Raw genomic sequence first — 16,805 nt, forward strand, 5'->3', positions numbered from 1 at the left:
AGTCAGGCGGGGGGCCACGGAGCGGAGCGCTATCAGCATCGGATAATAAAGTGTAGGCCACGTCTTATAAAAAAAAATAAATTTTTTAATATAGTGTTTCTTCCTATCAGGCAAACATGTTTATAACATGGCGCAATGGGACATTAATACTTTTTTCCAGGCTTTCGCATGTGCAGGGCCTGCTGCCGGTTCGCTCTTGTTACCAGCGCCCTCGCGTTACTAAATACAGCTCCGGAGAAAGGGGCCGGCCACCGGCCCAGCCCACGGGGCCGGCGGCACCGTCACCCGGCAACGGCGGGTTGCTCCCCCTTCCACGAAGAGGCGGAACTTCCGGCGCTGCCGTTGCCTTGGCAGCCGAGGGGCGGGGCCGGAAGTGGCGGCGGCCCGGCCGAATTCGGCGGCGCCACGTCTGGCTTGGGCTTCCTCTCCCTGCCCGGGGCGGCGGCGCTGGGAACAGCGGGCGGAGCGCGGCCGGACCCTCGCCTCGCTTCTTCCTTAGCGGCCGCTTCGTAGCGAGGCCTGGGCGGCGGCCGGGTGCGGCGGCGGCGACATGTCGGACCTGGGGGACTGGTTCCGGAGCATCCCGTTGATCACCCGCTACTGGTTCGCCGGCTCCATCGCGGTGCCGCTCATCGGCAAGCTGGGCCTTGTCAGCCCCGTCTACCTCTTCCTATGGCCCGACGCCTTCATCAACCGCTTCCAAGTATGGACCGCACTACCCGTCCCGGCGTGCCTTGCGGCGTCCGCGCCATAAGAGAGCCTGGTCCGGGCCGCGCTGGGCATTCTGGGAGTTGTAGTGCGCGACTTGGCGGGGCTGGGGGCTGCGGAGGTGCGGTCTGGGGTCTGGACCCCTCTTCGGCCTCCACGGTCGCGCTGGGAGGGAATCGCGCACCGAGGGAGCCCTTGGGAGTGACCCACATCGCCTGCAGCGGGAAGCCGGGCCTGCCTTCCTGCTTAACCTATATAAGGCCTGCGAGCTGGGCCCCGGGTTTAGTGCTCTGCCTCTGCAGGCCCCGGGCTCCCCATCAAGGTGACACAGGCTGCGGTGCCTGGCCCTGCCAGGGCCCCTGGGTGAGACAAGGAGGGCAGTGGCCCTTGACAGGCCCCGTAGTTTGTCTTGCATCTCATTTTGGTGTGTTTTTTCCCTACGTGTTTTGGGAGAGTTGTTTTGGCTGGCACTGGTGGTTGTGCCAAGGCACTACAATCATAAAACCTATGCCTGTGACTTCGGGTGACTTGCCTGGCCTCTGTCGTGTGATTGTGTGGGTGTGACTGGGAACAGGGGTTACAGGCAGGTGTGCAACTGTCCTAAACTGCAGGTAGCTCTGGAGATACTAAGGCAGAGCTAAAGAAGTGCATCTTTTGCACCTTTTTGCTTGGAATTTGAAAAAGTTTCTGTCTGGGATTGCCAGCTTCTATGCCTAGTTATGGTTGACATAAAGTAACAACTGAAGTCCTGAGGTTTCAGATAACAGTGTTTCTGGATGTGTTAGCAATATCAGAAGTGCTCACAAACTGGATATAGTAATTATCCTTGCATTGAGAGGTTACAGGTTCAGTGTTCTGGTATGCAGGAGTGTAGGGGGAGAGCACCCACTGGCTGGATGAACTGAAAATGAAGGAAGATAAAGGATTCCAACTTTTAAATTTCTATTTTACTTGCTCATTATAGCTTCAGTGAAGAAGACTGAATGCAAAAAAAAGATAAAAAGATAGCTCTATCTGTAGTTTGTTTCATGTATCGTCCCCAAAATTTAGTAGCTTAAAGGGCTGTTTTTTCCTCTAGTTCTGTTACTCCTTGTGGAACTGTGCCTTTCAGGATCCCAATACTCCTGCTTGGAAGTGTTGCTGCTTAAAGAACTGGTTCATAAATGGCCAGACATTTTCTGTCCCTGCTGCATGTTGCCGTGCAGTTGATATTGATAGATAGATAGTTGGGAGACTCTCTAAAGCAGGTGCAGGATGCTCAGAGCAGTGTGTGCTGTCTGGAATGGTTATGCTAAAGGCCATTGTGTGAATTCCTTGGCCTCTGTTCAACAGGTAAGAATGGGTTCTGTATGGATGCTTTTAGAGCAGGGTAGCATCCTTGCACGCATAACCCTGTTGCACTGCAATAAAGACTCAATACTGTGAAGATGTGACAGAAGTGATCTGGGAAGTTTTGTGTGATTTTTGTTGTAATCATAATAGCTTTGCTTATCAGACTTTGAAAAAAAAAATCACCACCCCAACAAACAACACCTAACTGTAAAAGCTGCTGAAGCAGCAGCTGTTGATACTTGGGCTATTTTTAATCTTCTCCTTGATCTTCCAAATAATTGATAACAAATGAAAAGAAAAGCCCTATGTATATGAGTTCATTCTACAGTATATAAATAGATCTATCTTTCTTTTTTGATCTGGACAGATCTGGCGGCCGATAACTGCAACTTTCTTCTTCCCAGTGGGACCTGGAACAGGATTTCTGTACTTGGTGAATTTGTATTTCTTGTATCAATATTCATCACGATTAGAAACAGGTATGTTATCCATTAAATTATATGCATGTGGTGAACTCTGCCCAGAGTTGATATAGACTAAGTGTTGTTAGATAGAGCTTCTGTTGCGAATGTCTGTGGTGATGGGATTGCGGCTGATTTGATCAGAGTCATGTGAAAGGTGCTCTGAAAGCTGTTTTTCTGTGACCAGCTCCTTTCTTTGATAGGGAGCCTGTTCGTTTAGGATCTGAACTTGATACTTGTTTCAGTAGGAGGGCCTGGTGCTTTTAGTTGTTGGATTTCAGGAAGTGAGGGAGAGAGAGACTAAAAGATGACATTACCTCTGTTTTCTTGTGTTTGTTGTCCTTTAACACAGAAGCTTGATAAAGTATATGTAACAATGGGTATAACCATCTTGAGAAAAACAATGTCAGTTTTTCCTTTTTCTTGAAAGGGATGCTTACCTGTGTTATTCTATCTACGTTGAATTGAGGGATACGTTGTACAAATTAAGTGTACCCTCTGTCAAACATAAGTGTGAAAAAGGAACTAGTTGGATTTTCAGTTAGAGGAGAGAATTAAGAGTGGAAGAAGGGAGAACAGATAATGGATCCTTTTTCTCAAAAAAGGAATTGTTGTTATGAGGTAGCTTCAAAATTGTTTTCATTTTGCGTTGCACAGTTCATTAAAGCTAGGCAAAAATTGTTTCAGTTGAAGTGAATAATTAACGTATTTGCGAAGCCAAGCTCCTGAAAGCCTTTATGAACAAGAATTTCAGTGTAGTTCTAATGAAGTCTTAGAACTGATGGTGTAAGTGGAAATGCATTGCAAGGTGGTGTTTGGCAAGTCCCACGATAAAGAAGGGGTCTCTGGTAAACAGGTCATCCAGAGTCTTGTGGAATCCCATTAAAGTCATAAGAAGAGTAGCAGGGAAAGGCAGGAGTGGTGCCAGATTGTATTTGTTTGTTTTCTTAGTAAAAGTAAGTAGCTTTAATAGCTAGAAATGGTTTCTCCTTCTCTCTGAGCATTTCTGCAGTACATTATGAACACATGACAGTACACACACTTACAAAACGCTCTTGTTTTCTGTGCTGTGGCAGAAGTCTCATGGAAGTCAGTCATTTTCTACAGTAAATTTACATTGCTGCTGTACAACGCATCTGGATTTTGAAACTGGGAAGTCAGCTGTGTTGTTTGAATCAGTGCATTTCTTTTATATTACAGTCATTTTTCTGGGTATAAATGAAGTTCTTGGTTAGGTCAGTCCTCTCTACGAAAAAGGGTTGAATCCTTCTGAAAGTGGGAAGTGTGTAAGTTGCTGATAATATGCTCACAGGTGGAAATCTGCATAGGTCTATGCCTCCTTTTGTCTGTGTAACTGAGGAACTGAAACTTCTGTTTTCAGGGTTGTAGTGTTTTTTAGGCATACACTGGTGTTGCATGCTAGCTTCAAATCTAGCTGTCGGAAATATTCATACAGTTTTGTACTGTGCTTGTGCTTTCCTAACAAGCTAACCTCTAGCTTCCTGAGGAAAAGGAGATTAATGCATTTTTGTTGTGTTTCTGTTGAAGAAGAACATAACAAATACCAACAGAGAAAGCAGAATATTCAGAGTTCACTCCCCAGCAGTATGAATGATGAGATAATGAGTCTGCAGCTCTTCCCTGAGGACCGGATTATACCCTGGGCTCTACTGAAGGACCCAGTGGAGACTCTTCCTTTCTGTGCTGAGCTTTTTAGAAGTCTACAGCTCAGTTTTCTTAGATATTCATTGGAAAGTCAATTTAAATAGTTTGTCTAATATTCTTGTTGGTAATCTCCTAGATAATAAGAAATTAAAGACTTTAAGGAGATAATACTTACTTGTTTTCTTCCTATTCTGGAGGAATTTCTGTGCTGGAGTTTCTACAGGATTAATCAGCTTCCTCTTTTTATTTGTTTGTATTTGTTGTATGGCAACAATAAGGAGAAAACTTCAGTTTATCTAGTTCTCCAACTTTAAGACTTTCCAAAAGATTTTTTTCTAAGTTTATTTTTTTAGGCATCTAGAGATAATTTCATTTAGTATGACCTGCAGGGAATATTGCTCTGTGTTTTTGTTTCCACTGTTCTGAAGAAAATTGACACGTCATGTACATGTCATCCCATGTACATGTGTATATCCCATGTAGTGATAGGACAAGAGGTAATAGTTTTAAGGTGCAACAGGACAGATTTAGATTAGATGTTAGGAAGAAATTCTTTACTGTGAGGGTGATGAGACATTGGAAGAGAAGTTGTAGATGCCCCATCCCTGGCAGTGTTCAAGGCCAGGCTGGATGGGGCTTTGGGCAACCTGGTCTAGTGGAAGGTGTCCTTGCCCATGGCAGGGGGTTTGGAACTAGATGATCTTTAAGGTCCCTTCCAGCCCAAACCGTTCTATGATTTTGTGTTTGAAATGGGGAATTAGGCAAGCCATTAAGCTTAGAAGAGGGAACAGAATGCACTGCACATGTGTACCCTCCTTGTCATGTGTGGTAATGTTTCTGGAATGTAAAATCTGTTGCATCTCTTGAATCTGACTAGACGATGCAAAGAGGATGCAGTTTGCCTAAGTAAGGACTGGTTTTCTCATGACTGTCATTAAACTTGATGTCTCTGGTTTTGTCATGCATGTGTATTTATTTCTTTCTTGTGTGTTTCTGACTGGCAGCTTCTTATGAAGGATGGAGTCCAACTCCAATTTGAGGTCTTATGAAGTTAAAGCCACTTATCTCCAGAGTTAAACCGTGTACTTTTTCAAGTAGAGGCACTGTGGACTTTAATGCAGTAGGCTGAATGTCTTATTTTTCAGTCTGTAGGTTGTTCTATTATAAGGCTTTTTAAAATTAAAAAAAATAAGCCACAGACTGCATGTAAGACAACTGTTATTAGCTGAGCTTTTCTTAGGCTCCCAAAAGTAAAGTCTTAATTTCTTACCAAGATTTTGGTACGTTTCCTAATAATTCTTTTTATTTACAGGAGCTTTTGATGGAAGGCCAGCAGATTACATGTTCATGCTCCTGTTTAACTGGATCTGCATTGTTGTATCCTTCTGTTCATCAAACTTTTAGAATGTTTTGGTTCTCCTGTTTCTGCTTGAAATATGTTCAAAGACCAGGTTTTAGCAACTGACAGTTTTAAAATTTAGCAAGTGTTCACAGGTGAGTTTTTAATCTTCCTGGAAAGGTAGCAAGTGTCTTGTACTTGTAGAATTAGTAGAATACTAATAAATGCGCCAATACATGTATGTAACCTGGGGACTAGAGTTCTGCTTACACAAAGCTCAGCTAGTGCGTGAACTTCCATGGTGCTCGCTGTATTGCTTCACTTAGCCGCTTTTGTGGATTGCTGCATGGGCTAAGAGTGAATTTAGTGTGTTTAAGCTGCAAATGTGCAAATAAGTCTGATCTGTGCCATTCCCTAAGTTGGAAATTCAGGGACCTCACAGAGAGATCCTTTACCTGCTAGGCACAGATTATCTGAGTCTGTGAAATCAGTGTTGCAATATCTGCACTGAGCCAGCTTCCTGAAGAAGCTGGGCTTGTTTCTTTGGGAATGTTGGGAAGCAGTTTTTCCATGAGCTGTGCTGTTCTACCTGAATTTTCTTTTAGGTCTCAGGTACAAAACTGGGAGGAGTTGTTGATAAACCAGATGGTTGTGCTACCCTTCAGAGGGATCTGTAGTGGCTGGAGATATGTGCTGGTCAGGAATCTCATGAGCTCAGCAAAGGGAAGTGCAGAGTCCTGCCCCCAGGGAGGAACAGCCTCAGGCAGCGGTCCAGACTGGGGACTGACAGTCTGCAAAGCATCTTGGCAGAAAAGGCTCTGGGAGTCCTGCTGGACACCAGGTTGGCCATGAGCCAGCAGCATGCCTTTCTGGCAAAGGTGGCCACCAGCCTCCTGGGTTGCATTAGGCAGAGCATTCCCAGCAGCTTGAGGGAGGTGATTACCCCTCTCTGCTGAGCCCTTGTGAGACGTATGGGAGGCTGCGTCCATCTCCAGGTTCCCAAATACAAGGCAGACATGGACATACTGGAGTGAGTTCAGTGAAAGGTCATGATGATTAAAGGGTTGGAGCATCTGTCACATGAGGTGAAGCTGAGAGGGCTGGGATTGTGCAGCCTGGGGAACAGGAGGTTCAGTGGTGTCTTATCATAGAATTATAGAGTAGTTTGGGTTGGAAGGGACTTTTAAAGGTCATCTAGTCCAGCCCCTCCCTGCAATAAACAGGAACATCTTCGACTAGATCAGGTTGCTCAGAGCCCCGTCCAACCCAGCCTTGAATATTTCCAGGGACGGGGCATTTGCCACCTCTCTGGGCAACCTGTTTCAGTGCTTCACCACCCTCAGCATAAAAAACTTCTAATATCTAGTCTAAATCTATCATCTTTTAGTTTAAAATCACTACCTCTTGTCTGATTGCTACAGGCCCTTGTGAAAACGGTCTGTCCCCATCTTTCTTATAAGCCCCCTTTAAGTATTGAAGGGCTGTAATAAGGTCGCTTTGGAGCCTTGTCTTCAGGCTGAATAACCCCAACTCTCTCAGCCTTTTCTCCCAGGAGAGGTGTTCCAGTTCCATCCCTCTAATCATTTTCGTGGCACTCATCTGTAGTCACTCCAATAGGTCCATCTTTTTCCTCTGCTGAGGACTCCAGAGCTGGACATAATACCCATGTGGATAAATACCTGATGAGAGAGGGAGTAAAGCAAATAGAGCTAGGCTTCTCTCAGTGGTGCTCAGCGGTGGGACAAGAGGCAACAGGAACAAAATGAAGCACAGAAGATTCCACTTAAATGTAAGAAAGACTCTTTTTACTGTTAGGGCAGTCAAACACCAGCATGGGTTGCCAAGAGAGGTTGTGGAGCCTCCATTCTTGGATGTGCTCCCCTTCTGTCAGTGCTGTGGCTACCTCCTTGTAGCAATTTGTGTGGCACAGCATGTGGAAAAAAGGGAGTGGTGACATCAGTGTGAATCAGATACAGCTGGGAGAGATAGTGTGTAGAAATGCTGTTGCCTTTATCAATAGATGAACTATCTAGTCACATTCCACTGTATGGAGGGAATTGCTATTCCTGCTAGTCCTGTTGAGCCACGGCAACGACTAGGCAAACAATTGTGCGTTTAGTTATGTTGTTAAGAAAACCATCAGCTTCATTGTGGTTGCAGGCTGTTGGCTGTGAGCTATTAGATGAATCTGATTGTGACTTGACTTTCAAACTGGTCATTTAAAAGCTTCCAGTTGCTTGTTCCCCATATGACGTAAGGAGCAACCTGAATGCATGATCTGGGAAAACACTTGATACCATTTCATACACATTCATGAACTGTTAAAAGCATTCTGATCATAGCAAAATTATTCAGCAATTGTTTCTACAGTCACTACAGCAAGTAGATCCTTTGCGTTCCAAAAGTAGTATGAAAAGCCTGCATTGATGCACTTCAAGAAATTATTTTCTAAAACTCGGTGGCAATATGTTGGTATTTTTTTTAATGATCTGATATATCTTCAGTTAGAAAACCAACAGTTTAGTCTTTAAAAAACTAATGAAAGAATCCAGCTGTTAAACTTGTAACGTGCTTTTATGCAAGAACTGATTGAGTTTCTAGTTAGTCAGTTTCACCATGGAGGGAAGGTCAGTGCATGTGTCAGCTCTTGGGGTAATGACTTGAGGTGGTAGCTTGAGAGGCTACTGAAAGCAATTATTGAAACTAAGTGTGTACATCTTTAGATCATTGCAGGGTTTTCATTTTTTTCCAGTGGTCAGCTTAATATTACACAGGAACGCTGTTTTAATTTTAAACATTAAAGGCCTTTACGTGTGTGTTCAGCTCTTTTTGTTGTTCTAGTTTATCAGGTTTTACTGCATTTTCCTTAATGGTGCAATGACAGATAACTGGCTTGGCAATGGACATGCAGGTAACTGCTGAAGTTATTTAATAATGTTATGGAACATTCTGACTACTTAGTGACTTTGTAAAGAGCATTATTGACAGTTTGCAGAACATAGTCAAACTAGGCTGGTTTAGTTTATATCAAAATGAACTGTTGTGTGTATATTGTTAGTTTTTTAGTTTGGGTTAGCCTCAGCTGACATCACAAGCCTGTATCTTCTGACTCTCACTTCTAACCTAGTTAGGGAGTCAGGGAGTGAAAATTGGCTCTTTGCGCAGTCGGGAAGTGTTCAGCCTTTTACTAAAATGGACACAAGATGCCACCTATATACTGTTTCTTCTAATTAATGTGAATCTGCATTCTTAATTTTTTTACCTAAAAACTATTCTTGGGTTCATTAGTCTTCTAAAATGTAGTGTGCCTTTTACTGATCTTTTTGTGAAAAATGCAGCTGTAGGTTCAGATCAGAACTGTGAAGTGCAAAATCCTCACAAGAGTGATTAAAATAGTGGTCCAAATAACCATTTTCAGTGAACTAGTTCTTATCTCCCCAGATATTAAGGAGGGAGATGGGGGAGTGCTTCTTGGACACAACAGAGTGTCATGGTTTTAATAAAGACCCTAAGGTGCTTGTGTGAAGAGTCAGACTGCTGGTATACCGTAGGGCTTGGGAAGACTGGACTGGTGCCGGTGTGCCAGCTTTAATGTGGAATCTGTTGAGTAGCGGCACCCCTGCAGAAATGATTTTTAACTTCTCTTCCAAACAAATGAGCTGGTTTGCAGCATTAAACCAGTTCATGGAAATGTTGCTGGCACAGTCTGTCAAAATCAGCATGTAGCTAAAATAGTGCTTTATATTTGTTTCACTAGGAATGGTCCAGTCAGCTAATACACGGTCACAATAAGGAGGTATTTGAAACAGTCTCATCTCCTGGTATGGAGCATGGGTTACCTCCAAGCTCTGCTGAGGTGCCTTTGCCAAGGCTGGCGGCAGTACTCTGAAATAGTGATTTACTGGTGCACTTTCCTTCTGTGGTGCTCTGAGGGGAGCATAGCTAGCATTTGGATGGAGTAACACTTCATCTGCTCTATTAGCTTAGCCCCAGACGAGTGTGTTTGGGTTAGTGCCCAGGGTTGTGAATGGAAATGATTGTGGCACAAGCATGTCACTGACATTGCTGTAGGTGGTGCTGCTAAGGAGCTGGGAGCAGAGGAGTTGACAGTGGCTGCTTTTTCAGTTGGTGCAAGTTGGAGCCCTTTGCTTCAGCATGGTCTTGCAAAAGAGAATGACCAATGCTTAGCTTTCTCAATAGTTTTTGAACAGATCCATGACACATGATGGCAAAGATTCTGGGGCAATCTTTAAAGGTTTTTCTGATTTATTATGCTTACGAGCCATTTTTGAAGCTTATAGGTTGTGCTGTCTGTTTATGTTTCTTAGGCTTCTGTGAAAGCAATGGTAACTTTCTGCCTTTTTTTTTTTTTTCAACATTGCAGTTGCTGATGATTCCACTCATCATGTCAGTACTTTATGTGTGGGCCCAGCTGAACAGAGACATGATTGTATCATTTTGGTTTGGAACAAGATTTAAGGTATGTCAGACTGGATATTGGAAAGGTTTGTGCCCCGAAGATGCACATGAAGGGGGTGAGGAGCAAAATATAAATACTTTGTGTTATTAAAGATGGCCTATACTTTCACACAGCCATATACTCCTTGAGATGCAATGAAGACAGATTTGTTCATGGTCTTCCATATGGTGTCACTCAGTGTGGCTTTACTGAAAACATGTACTGACAACTGAAATTCATTGGTCTGAAGAGAGAAAAAAATTCCTGATAAACATTAACTTGGATAAAAGCTGAATGTAGTGACACCAGAGTGACAAAATGTTGATATTTAAATTCTTTCCTGTGCAACCTCATCTGTTTCTGCCAGATCATGTAGTGAAAACTCTTTTGATCATTGTTTCCAGACCTTTTCAAAATCAGAAATGTTAGGACTTTGTTTCAGATGTAACCATGCTGTGGAACATAGAGTGCCAAAGACACATTTACTTAAAATGTTTGAATGAGTGTGATTTTTCTAAAAATGTTAGTGGTTGCTTGGTTTGGAGTATCCTGCCTCGTTAGGTAGAATCTGCTTAAGTTAATATATCAGGATTTGAGTAATGCCTAAAACACTGAGATGATAATCGTGCTTACTGCAGTGGGAAGTTGAGCAGCTTTATGTCCTTAACTTGTACTTACAATTTCTCTGTCTCCACTGTGTTCTTTTTCAGGCCTGTTACCTTCCATGGGTTATTCTGGGATTCAACTACATCATTGGTGGATCGTACGTATTTACTTACATGGCCAATTTGAAGTTACAGAAGTTTTTATGGCTTTTGAACTGACTGCTGCATTTAGAAGCAGTATTAAAATAAAAAGCTTAAAGCTGTATAATCTGACTGATAATGCTTAGTATGACACCGTCACCATTTAAGATAAAAGCAAAAAGGAGATGTGCATGTGAGAACTAGAGAATGTAGGTGAGGGGAAACCAAATAAGAATTTGGTTTATCTTCTAGTAAATCTATGCATTAGGCCTTTTCCGTACTACAGGAAGGGTCCTGTAGTGACCAGCCATCCTTATTGGTTTTAGAAACAAATTTAACTTGACTCTGGTAGTGCTGTTACTTCTGTTCCTCACAGTCTTGCCAAATGCAATGTTTTTTTCATCTTATGAAACAAGGGAAAATGGAATAACAAGCCCAAACAGTGCCATATTAGTGCTTGCTGAATTTGTTGGTCTGTCTTGGGTTTCTGTGATGAAACTGTGATGCAGAAACCCTTCTGTGCATGGTCTTTCTCATTGGTGCTCTGCATTTGTCTGGGGCCTCTTGGTGCCGCTGTAACACAGTTGGTGACAGCAACAAGTTATGTGGTTGATTTATAAAAGGAGGAGATAGTATAGCAAAACCAAATTCCCTTTTCTGGCTGTGCCACCTACTGACTCATCCGTCACTTGAGAAACTGCTTGCTGTTAGATACCTGCTGTTTCTATGCATGACAGAAGATACTCAAGGGCCTCCATTCAGCAGTGTTTTTGCAAAATTGAGAACAAAACAGTTCAGTACAGCAGGAGACAGGTTGTCCAGTGAAAACAGCAGTAACTTCTCAAGCTCTGCAGACTATTATTTTACACGTTAATAGCTGTACGGTCTAATTCTCTGATGTAAACAAGTATTTAATTGCATTTTCAGTACAGACTGTAGAGAAGGCTTGGCAGGGAGGGAGGGTGGAACAGCCTGTTGATGTGCTGGCACTGAAGGTTGGCCCTTATAAAGAAGTGGCTGCAAAGTGCTGAGGGAAGGGAAATTTTCTGTGGCTCACAGCCCTGGAAATACCTGGGGCAGGTGAACAGTAGTAGCTGGCAGAAGATGGTCAGTTGTTTATTTTCAGAGAAGACAGCATGTGAAACAATTATTTTTCTTCTTGCCTTGCAGAGTCATCAATGAGCTGATAGGAAATCTGGTTGGACACCTGTATTTCTTTTTAATGTTTAAATATCCAATGGATTTGGGAGGAAGGAATTTTCTCTCCACACCTCAGTTCCTGTAAGCTGGCTTTATTCTTTAACTCACTGTTTGTTTGGTCCAATTTTCTGTATTGTTCATTAGGCATATATTTACCAGATTGTAAGGTGTAAAATACTTTGCTAAATCAATCTGCTTCAGACTATCGTATTGACTGTGCTGCTGAGTCGTCAAATGTTGAGTTTCTTGTAACTGACCCATGTGAGCATTCTGTTACTCCTATGGATGGCTTATGTCCTTTACCCACTCGTAAGAGTGAGAGTAAAAGTTGTAGTTCTGCTAGTAAGTTGGGCTGTAATAAAGAAAACTCCCTAACAATTATCAGATAGCACCAAAAAACCTGTTTTCTCCTGTAAATGATCTTTTATCTCTATTTCCATGTATCATTACAGTGGCTACCAGTTCAGCAACCTGTAACAATAATAGGAGTTAGTTTAGACTTGTTCACAACTATGATGCGCATTCTGCTTTGCAGTCTGTACCAGTCACCTTGACTTGAGACTGCAGGTCTTGGTTTCTGAAGAGCTTTTTCTTGTGACTTGTTAATTGTTTTGGCATTGAAATGCTATGATCAGAAGCCAAAGTTTGTAGTTTCAGTTGCCCTTGTCCTCATCCTTTTGTGTTGTAAATATTCCTTCTCTACCAAACTTTAGTTAGCAACTCAGTTAACCCTTTTTATAGCATAAACTGTTAATTAGAAGATGCAAAGTTAATTTACAGTTCTACTTTATGTACAAGTTTTAATGAGTAGGCAAGTTTTATTTTCTACCTCTGTATTTACAAGCCCTTCTGGTAAACCTAATTTTCCATAAAGGTTAGGAGACAAAATATTTTTTTCCATGTTTCTCAAGGTAATAACAGCTCTGAAACTTCCATCAGTCTTGTTGGTTATGTGTAATTCTCTTGAGTCCTCATAGGTGTATTTAACTTTTCTCTGTGTTTGAGAAGCAGGAACAGAAATACTGCAAATATCTCTACAAAGGGATAAATTCTGCCTTGCACTGTAACATTATATCAAAAAAAAAGACACTGTGATGATTTACTGGTACCTTTAATATAATAATGAAGAATTTGTACCGTACAGGATTGTTTTTCTTGTAGAAAGGAATCGGGGTTTTATATCTGGGGCCTCAGATTTTAGTGGTTAGATTTAGCAAGGGATCTGCAGGAGCTCTGTGTAACTGTTGTAGAGCTGGAATGACTCTGCACTGATGGGATCCCTTGCAAAATGCAGAAGCTGTATTTTAGATCACTCTATTTAGATGATAGCCCAAGTTGGATGATAAAGTCTTACAGCTCTCATTTGCTTTGGCCAGGTCACTTGAGCTTTGATTTCAGACAAGCTAGTTGCTTGAGCCTGTTTCCCTTAGCCTCATTTGTCCTCAGTCCCTCAGGAATGTTTACTTGGAGAGCAGTGAGATGGTTAGATGCTGTCGTAACAGGACCTATGCAACTATTGAAGAGAGAGATGCTCAGAAGTTATTTGGATTTTTTTTATTATTTCCCCTTAAAAAAAAGAGAATTTAGAGGAACTAAGTTTATATTGCAGCATTTATTCTCAACAGTGAGACCTCCTTATGGTTTTTTTTTCCCCTATGTTTGGATTATTGTATCTAACCATATCCCAGAGATGGAAGTTCCCCAGAATTCCCATTTCAAAATGCACTGAGGGCTTAGATTTGGAAAGAATTCTGTGAAGTGCTGCTGTGAAAAGCCAGTTTTATTGCAAAGTCTAGCAGCTAAAAGGAAGTGCATGGAATAGTAGTCTGGGCATTTACCCCCAAGGTACAGCTGTTTCTCACTTTCTCTCCTCCTCTTCTGGCTTGCCCTAGGTACCGCTGGCTGCCAAATAGGAGAGGAGGAGTGTCGGGGTTTGGTGTCCCACCTGCTAGCATGAGAAGAGCTGCAGAAGACCCACAGGGTGGTGGAAGACACAACTGGGGCCAAGGTTTCCGGCTAGGTGACCAGTGAAGAACTCCTGCCTTTGGAAAATGGCAACTCTTTGGTTTTAATAGGACGTAGAACCGACCCTTCCTGGTGCAGAGCATGTTTAAGAACCAGGCTCTCTGCAGTACTGTTGGATTTAACTGATCAGAAAGAATGTTTCTGGTTCAAGAGAAAATTAAAAAGTCCAGAAGGGAAAAATGTAGATCTTGCTCCAGGTTAGCCAGTAGTGTCCAATTTGATTCTGCCATTAAAAAAAGCCTTCTTTATACAGTATTGTCTGTCTGTTACAGTGGGCATCCATTATGCAGTCTTGTTCCATGAATGTGATGGAGCAAGGTAATGGTGTTCTGTCTCACCTGGTACGTTAAAAGCTTTGTTGACCATGGTAAGTTAAGAATCCAATGTGAGCCAGATGGATCAAACTAACCCCAAAGTTTAGGAAGCTGACTTTTTCCACAGCTGTGCTTAAGTCCCTGCGCCTTTGGAAACATTATTTAAGTGATATCTCTACTGCATTCATAAAGCAAAGTGCAAATATTTCATTTCCATTATTAAGCTATGTTTTAAGGGGAGTTTTTTCTTACAGTGCAGCATTTTTCCTGCCTGCTACAGCACAGGCTGGGCAAGACCAGGGATAAGAGGGCTTTCATTTGAAATGGCAATAACAGATATTCACAGAATTTAAATCTCTGAGCTCTTCATCGCATGTTACAAGGCTTGCTGTTTAAACTGAAGTTGTCTAGCTTGTGTGGTTGGTTTTTTTTTTTCCCCTGAGATCTGTGAATTCTTGGCTTCAAGGTTTCTATTTTGATTGCAAAATTGGGTAGCACAAAATAACATTTAAACTAGAAAATGTAACATATCATTGTGGTTAATGTAAAGGGTATTAACTGCAGCATTATGTTTGTTAACTGCATCTTCAAATTTCTCTTCAAAGCTTTAAGACCTCAAAGAATTAAAGCTGGAAATAAAGTTTTCCAGGGTCAAGATACAATAGAACAGATTGCTTTACTATGGGACTCTTTCACTGTCAAATAAGAAATTATGTACACTGTTTATTAGTATTTACGTTTTTTGGTAGAACTTTTTGACATGGAAAAGGGAATGATTCTGTAGAGTAGTTTTCCTTGTACTGGGTTCTCGTGGGCAGAGCACAGGACTAAGACCAAGGAAGCTGTAATGCTAGCTTATTACTGACCGCATGGACTTGAGCAAACTTCTTTCTTACTTCAGTTTTCCCAGCTGTAAGGAGGACTCATTTGTCTCATAGCATTCTTAAAAGGTAGCTGTCCCCGACTCCCCTAGGTAGGTGCTTCTAGTGAGCAAGGTAAGGCTTAGGTTCACATAAATGACAACCATTAAGCTAGGAATGCAGTTACTCTAAGCTTAACCAAGACTTCAAAGTTGGAATATAGTTGCTCACTTTTTGTTTTCTAGTTGGAGGAAGAAAAACATTGTCACTAGGATGAGATTCAAGTCTCTGACCGAATTTCCCATCAGCATTTTCTTTCTTTCTGCTAGGTAGGTGGGGCACAGAAAGTTGTTCTACCCCAACTTGGGTATCTCAGGTATCTGTAAGTGGAGTGAATCTGGGCCAAAACATTTTTATTGCTACTTTGTTTCTTCACTAAACCTGGGTTCTGAAGGTTTAAAAACTTGTAAATACTATGTGATGTGAAACTGAGTGGGAAATAAACAGTCAGACTGGAAGTTTTCATCTGGCTTGCTTGAAAAAAATACATGCTACCTTTCTTCACTGCAAGTTAATTTTGTTGATTCAGCTTGTGGAAAACCGTAGAAAACTGGTAATGATCATATTGCGTGCTTACATTTTACAGGAACTTGGAGTTCAGAAATCACCTGCCATTTTTGTTTGTTCAGTGATGAAGTTTAAAGATGCTCTTGTCTTTTTATAAAATGGTAGGTAGAAGAGAGGAATTCAGTGTTGTAAAGACTAGTCTGTAGACTGACAGCTGTTAATTGATTTTATTTGGGAAGTTTGAGAAGCACCATTTTTATAGGAGTCATGGTGCAACTGGTCTTTTTAATCGTAGTAATATCACTGTCTCCAAAGCATTTGTCTTAATTTTGAATCAGAACCTAACTGTTAAGTGAAGTTGCAATAGTTTGTGACTCAGCCAAAACCCTGGCACACTCAAATTGCAGCACATCTTTGTACAGAAGGCCAGAAGAAAGGCTTCGGTGGGAGGAAGTATGGCAAAAGTCATTGTCCTGGCCCAGTGCACTGTGCTGGGTCTTGCTTTCTAGTACATCCTCATTCTCTAAGAGAAAAAGTTTTGCAAGGAGAATAGACTTCTATTAAGTCTTGGTTAGCTTTTGAGCTGCTTCAGGTCAATTTAATTTGGTTTATGGAAAATTCACTTCAGAATTCTGTATTATGAGCTTGGTTGGTTTGGCTTTCACTTTTCACTTGACCTGAAGCACTGTTTCTCCTCCAGCGTACGCTGACAATGGCAGTCTCTTGTTAAATGAGTACCTCCTTTCTTATTTTGTACAGATAATTTCCCTTTTTGTAATCAATTTTTGTTGACAAAATTTTAAATTAAAGTTTTAATCTCTGTTACTGTCTCTGTTTCACTAAATCATATTTCAGCTTAAGACAAACCTTGTGATCTGTCCACCTCCAGGGAATGTCTGACAGCTGTACTGTGACACCACCTTCTGCTGTTGATAAAAGTACTCAAGAAAATGACCTGCTTTTGGGTGGGAGCCTTGTCTTCTCTGATCAACTGCAAAATCGTAAAGGCATTTTCTTTATCGCCATGAGTCTTGACAGTCTGTGTCCTTCCTGGCCGATTACCATTTTACAGCTTTTTTTTGTATACTTGATTATTCATGCTCTGTTGTCCTTTGGGAGGAAGTACGCT

The 16,805-nt window shown here is 41.9% G+C and overlaps 1 protein-coding gene across 3 annotated transcripts; it reads left to right on the forward strand.

Annotated features, from left to right (window-relative positions):
• The first annotated feature begins 358 nt into the window (after positions 1–358).
• Positions 359–16,738, forward strand: DERL1 (derlin 1). 3 transcript variants are annotated; one of them, XR_013926565.1, is made up of 9 exons: positions 359–703; positions 2,408–2,519; positions 5,479–5,543; positions 8,390–8,416; positions 9,890–9,985; positions 10,675–10,727; positions 11,881–11,991; positions 13,803–15,837; positions 16,532–16,738. XR_013926565.1 is itself a non-coding variant. In XM_080378221.1 (8 exons), the coding sequence occupies exons 1-8, from the start codon at positions 551–553 to the stop codon at positions 13,939–13,941; spliced, it is 756 nt and encodes a 251-aa protein (XP_080234347.1). In that variant the 5' UTR covers positions 359–550; the 3' UTR covers positions 13,942–16,498. The 3 variants fall into 3 exon arrangements, 1 of the variants encoding a protein (XP_080234347.1); XR_013926566.1 differs by having other exon boundaries at positions 16,566–16,738; XM_080378221.1 differs by lacking the exon at positions 16,532–16,738 and having other exon boundaries at positions 13,803–16,498.
• The last annotated feature ends 67 nt before the right edge of the window (positions 16,739–16,805 follow it).

Source organism: Falco punctatus, assembly GCF_963210335.1.
Source record: "Falco punctatus genome assembly, chromosome: 3".
NCBI lineage: Eukaryota > Metazoa > Chordata > Aves > Falconiformes > Falconidae > Falco > Falco punctatus.

What these genes read in the sequence shown, in the direction of transcription:
- DERL1 (XM_080378221.1), top strand. Translation starts at nt 551, where the DNA reads ATGTCGGACCTGGGGGACTGGTTCCGGAGCATCCCGTTGATCACCCGC. An exon ending in GCTTGGCAATGGACATGCAG is followed by an intron (nt 8,417 to 9,889) that starts GTAACTGCTGAA and finishes TCAACATTGCAG; the next exon opens with TTGCTGATGATTCCACTCAT. An exon ending in CTCTCCACACCTCAGTTCCT is followed by an intron (nt 11,992 to 13,802) that starts GTAAGCTGGCTT and finishes GGCTTGCCCTAG; the next exon opens with GTACCGCTGGCTGCCAAATA.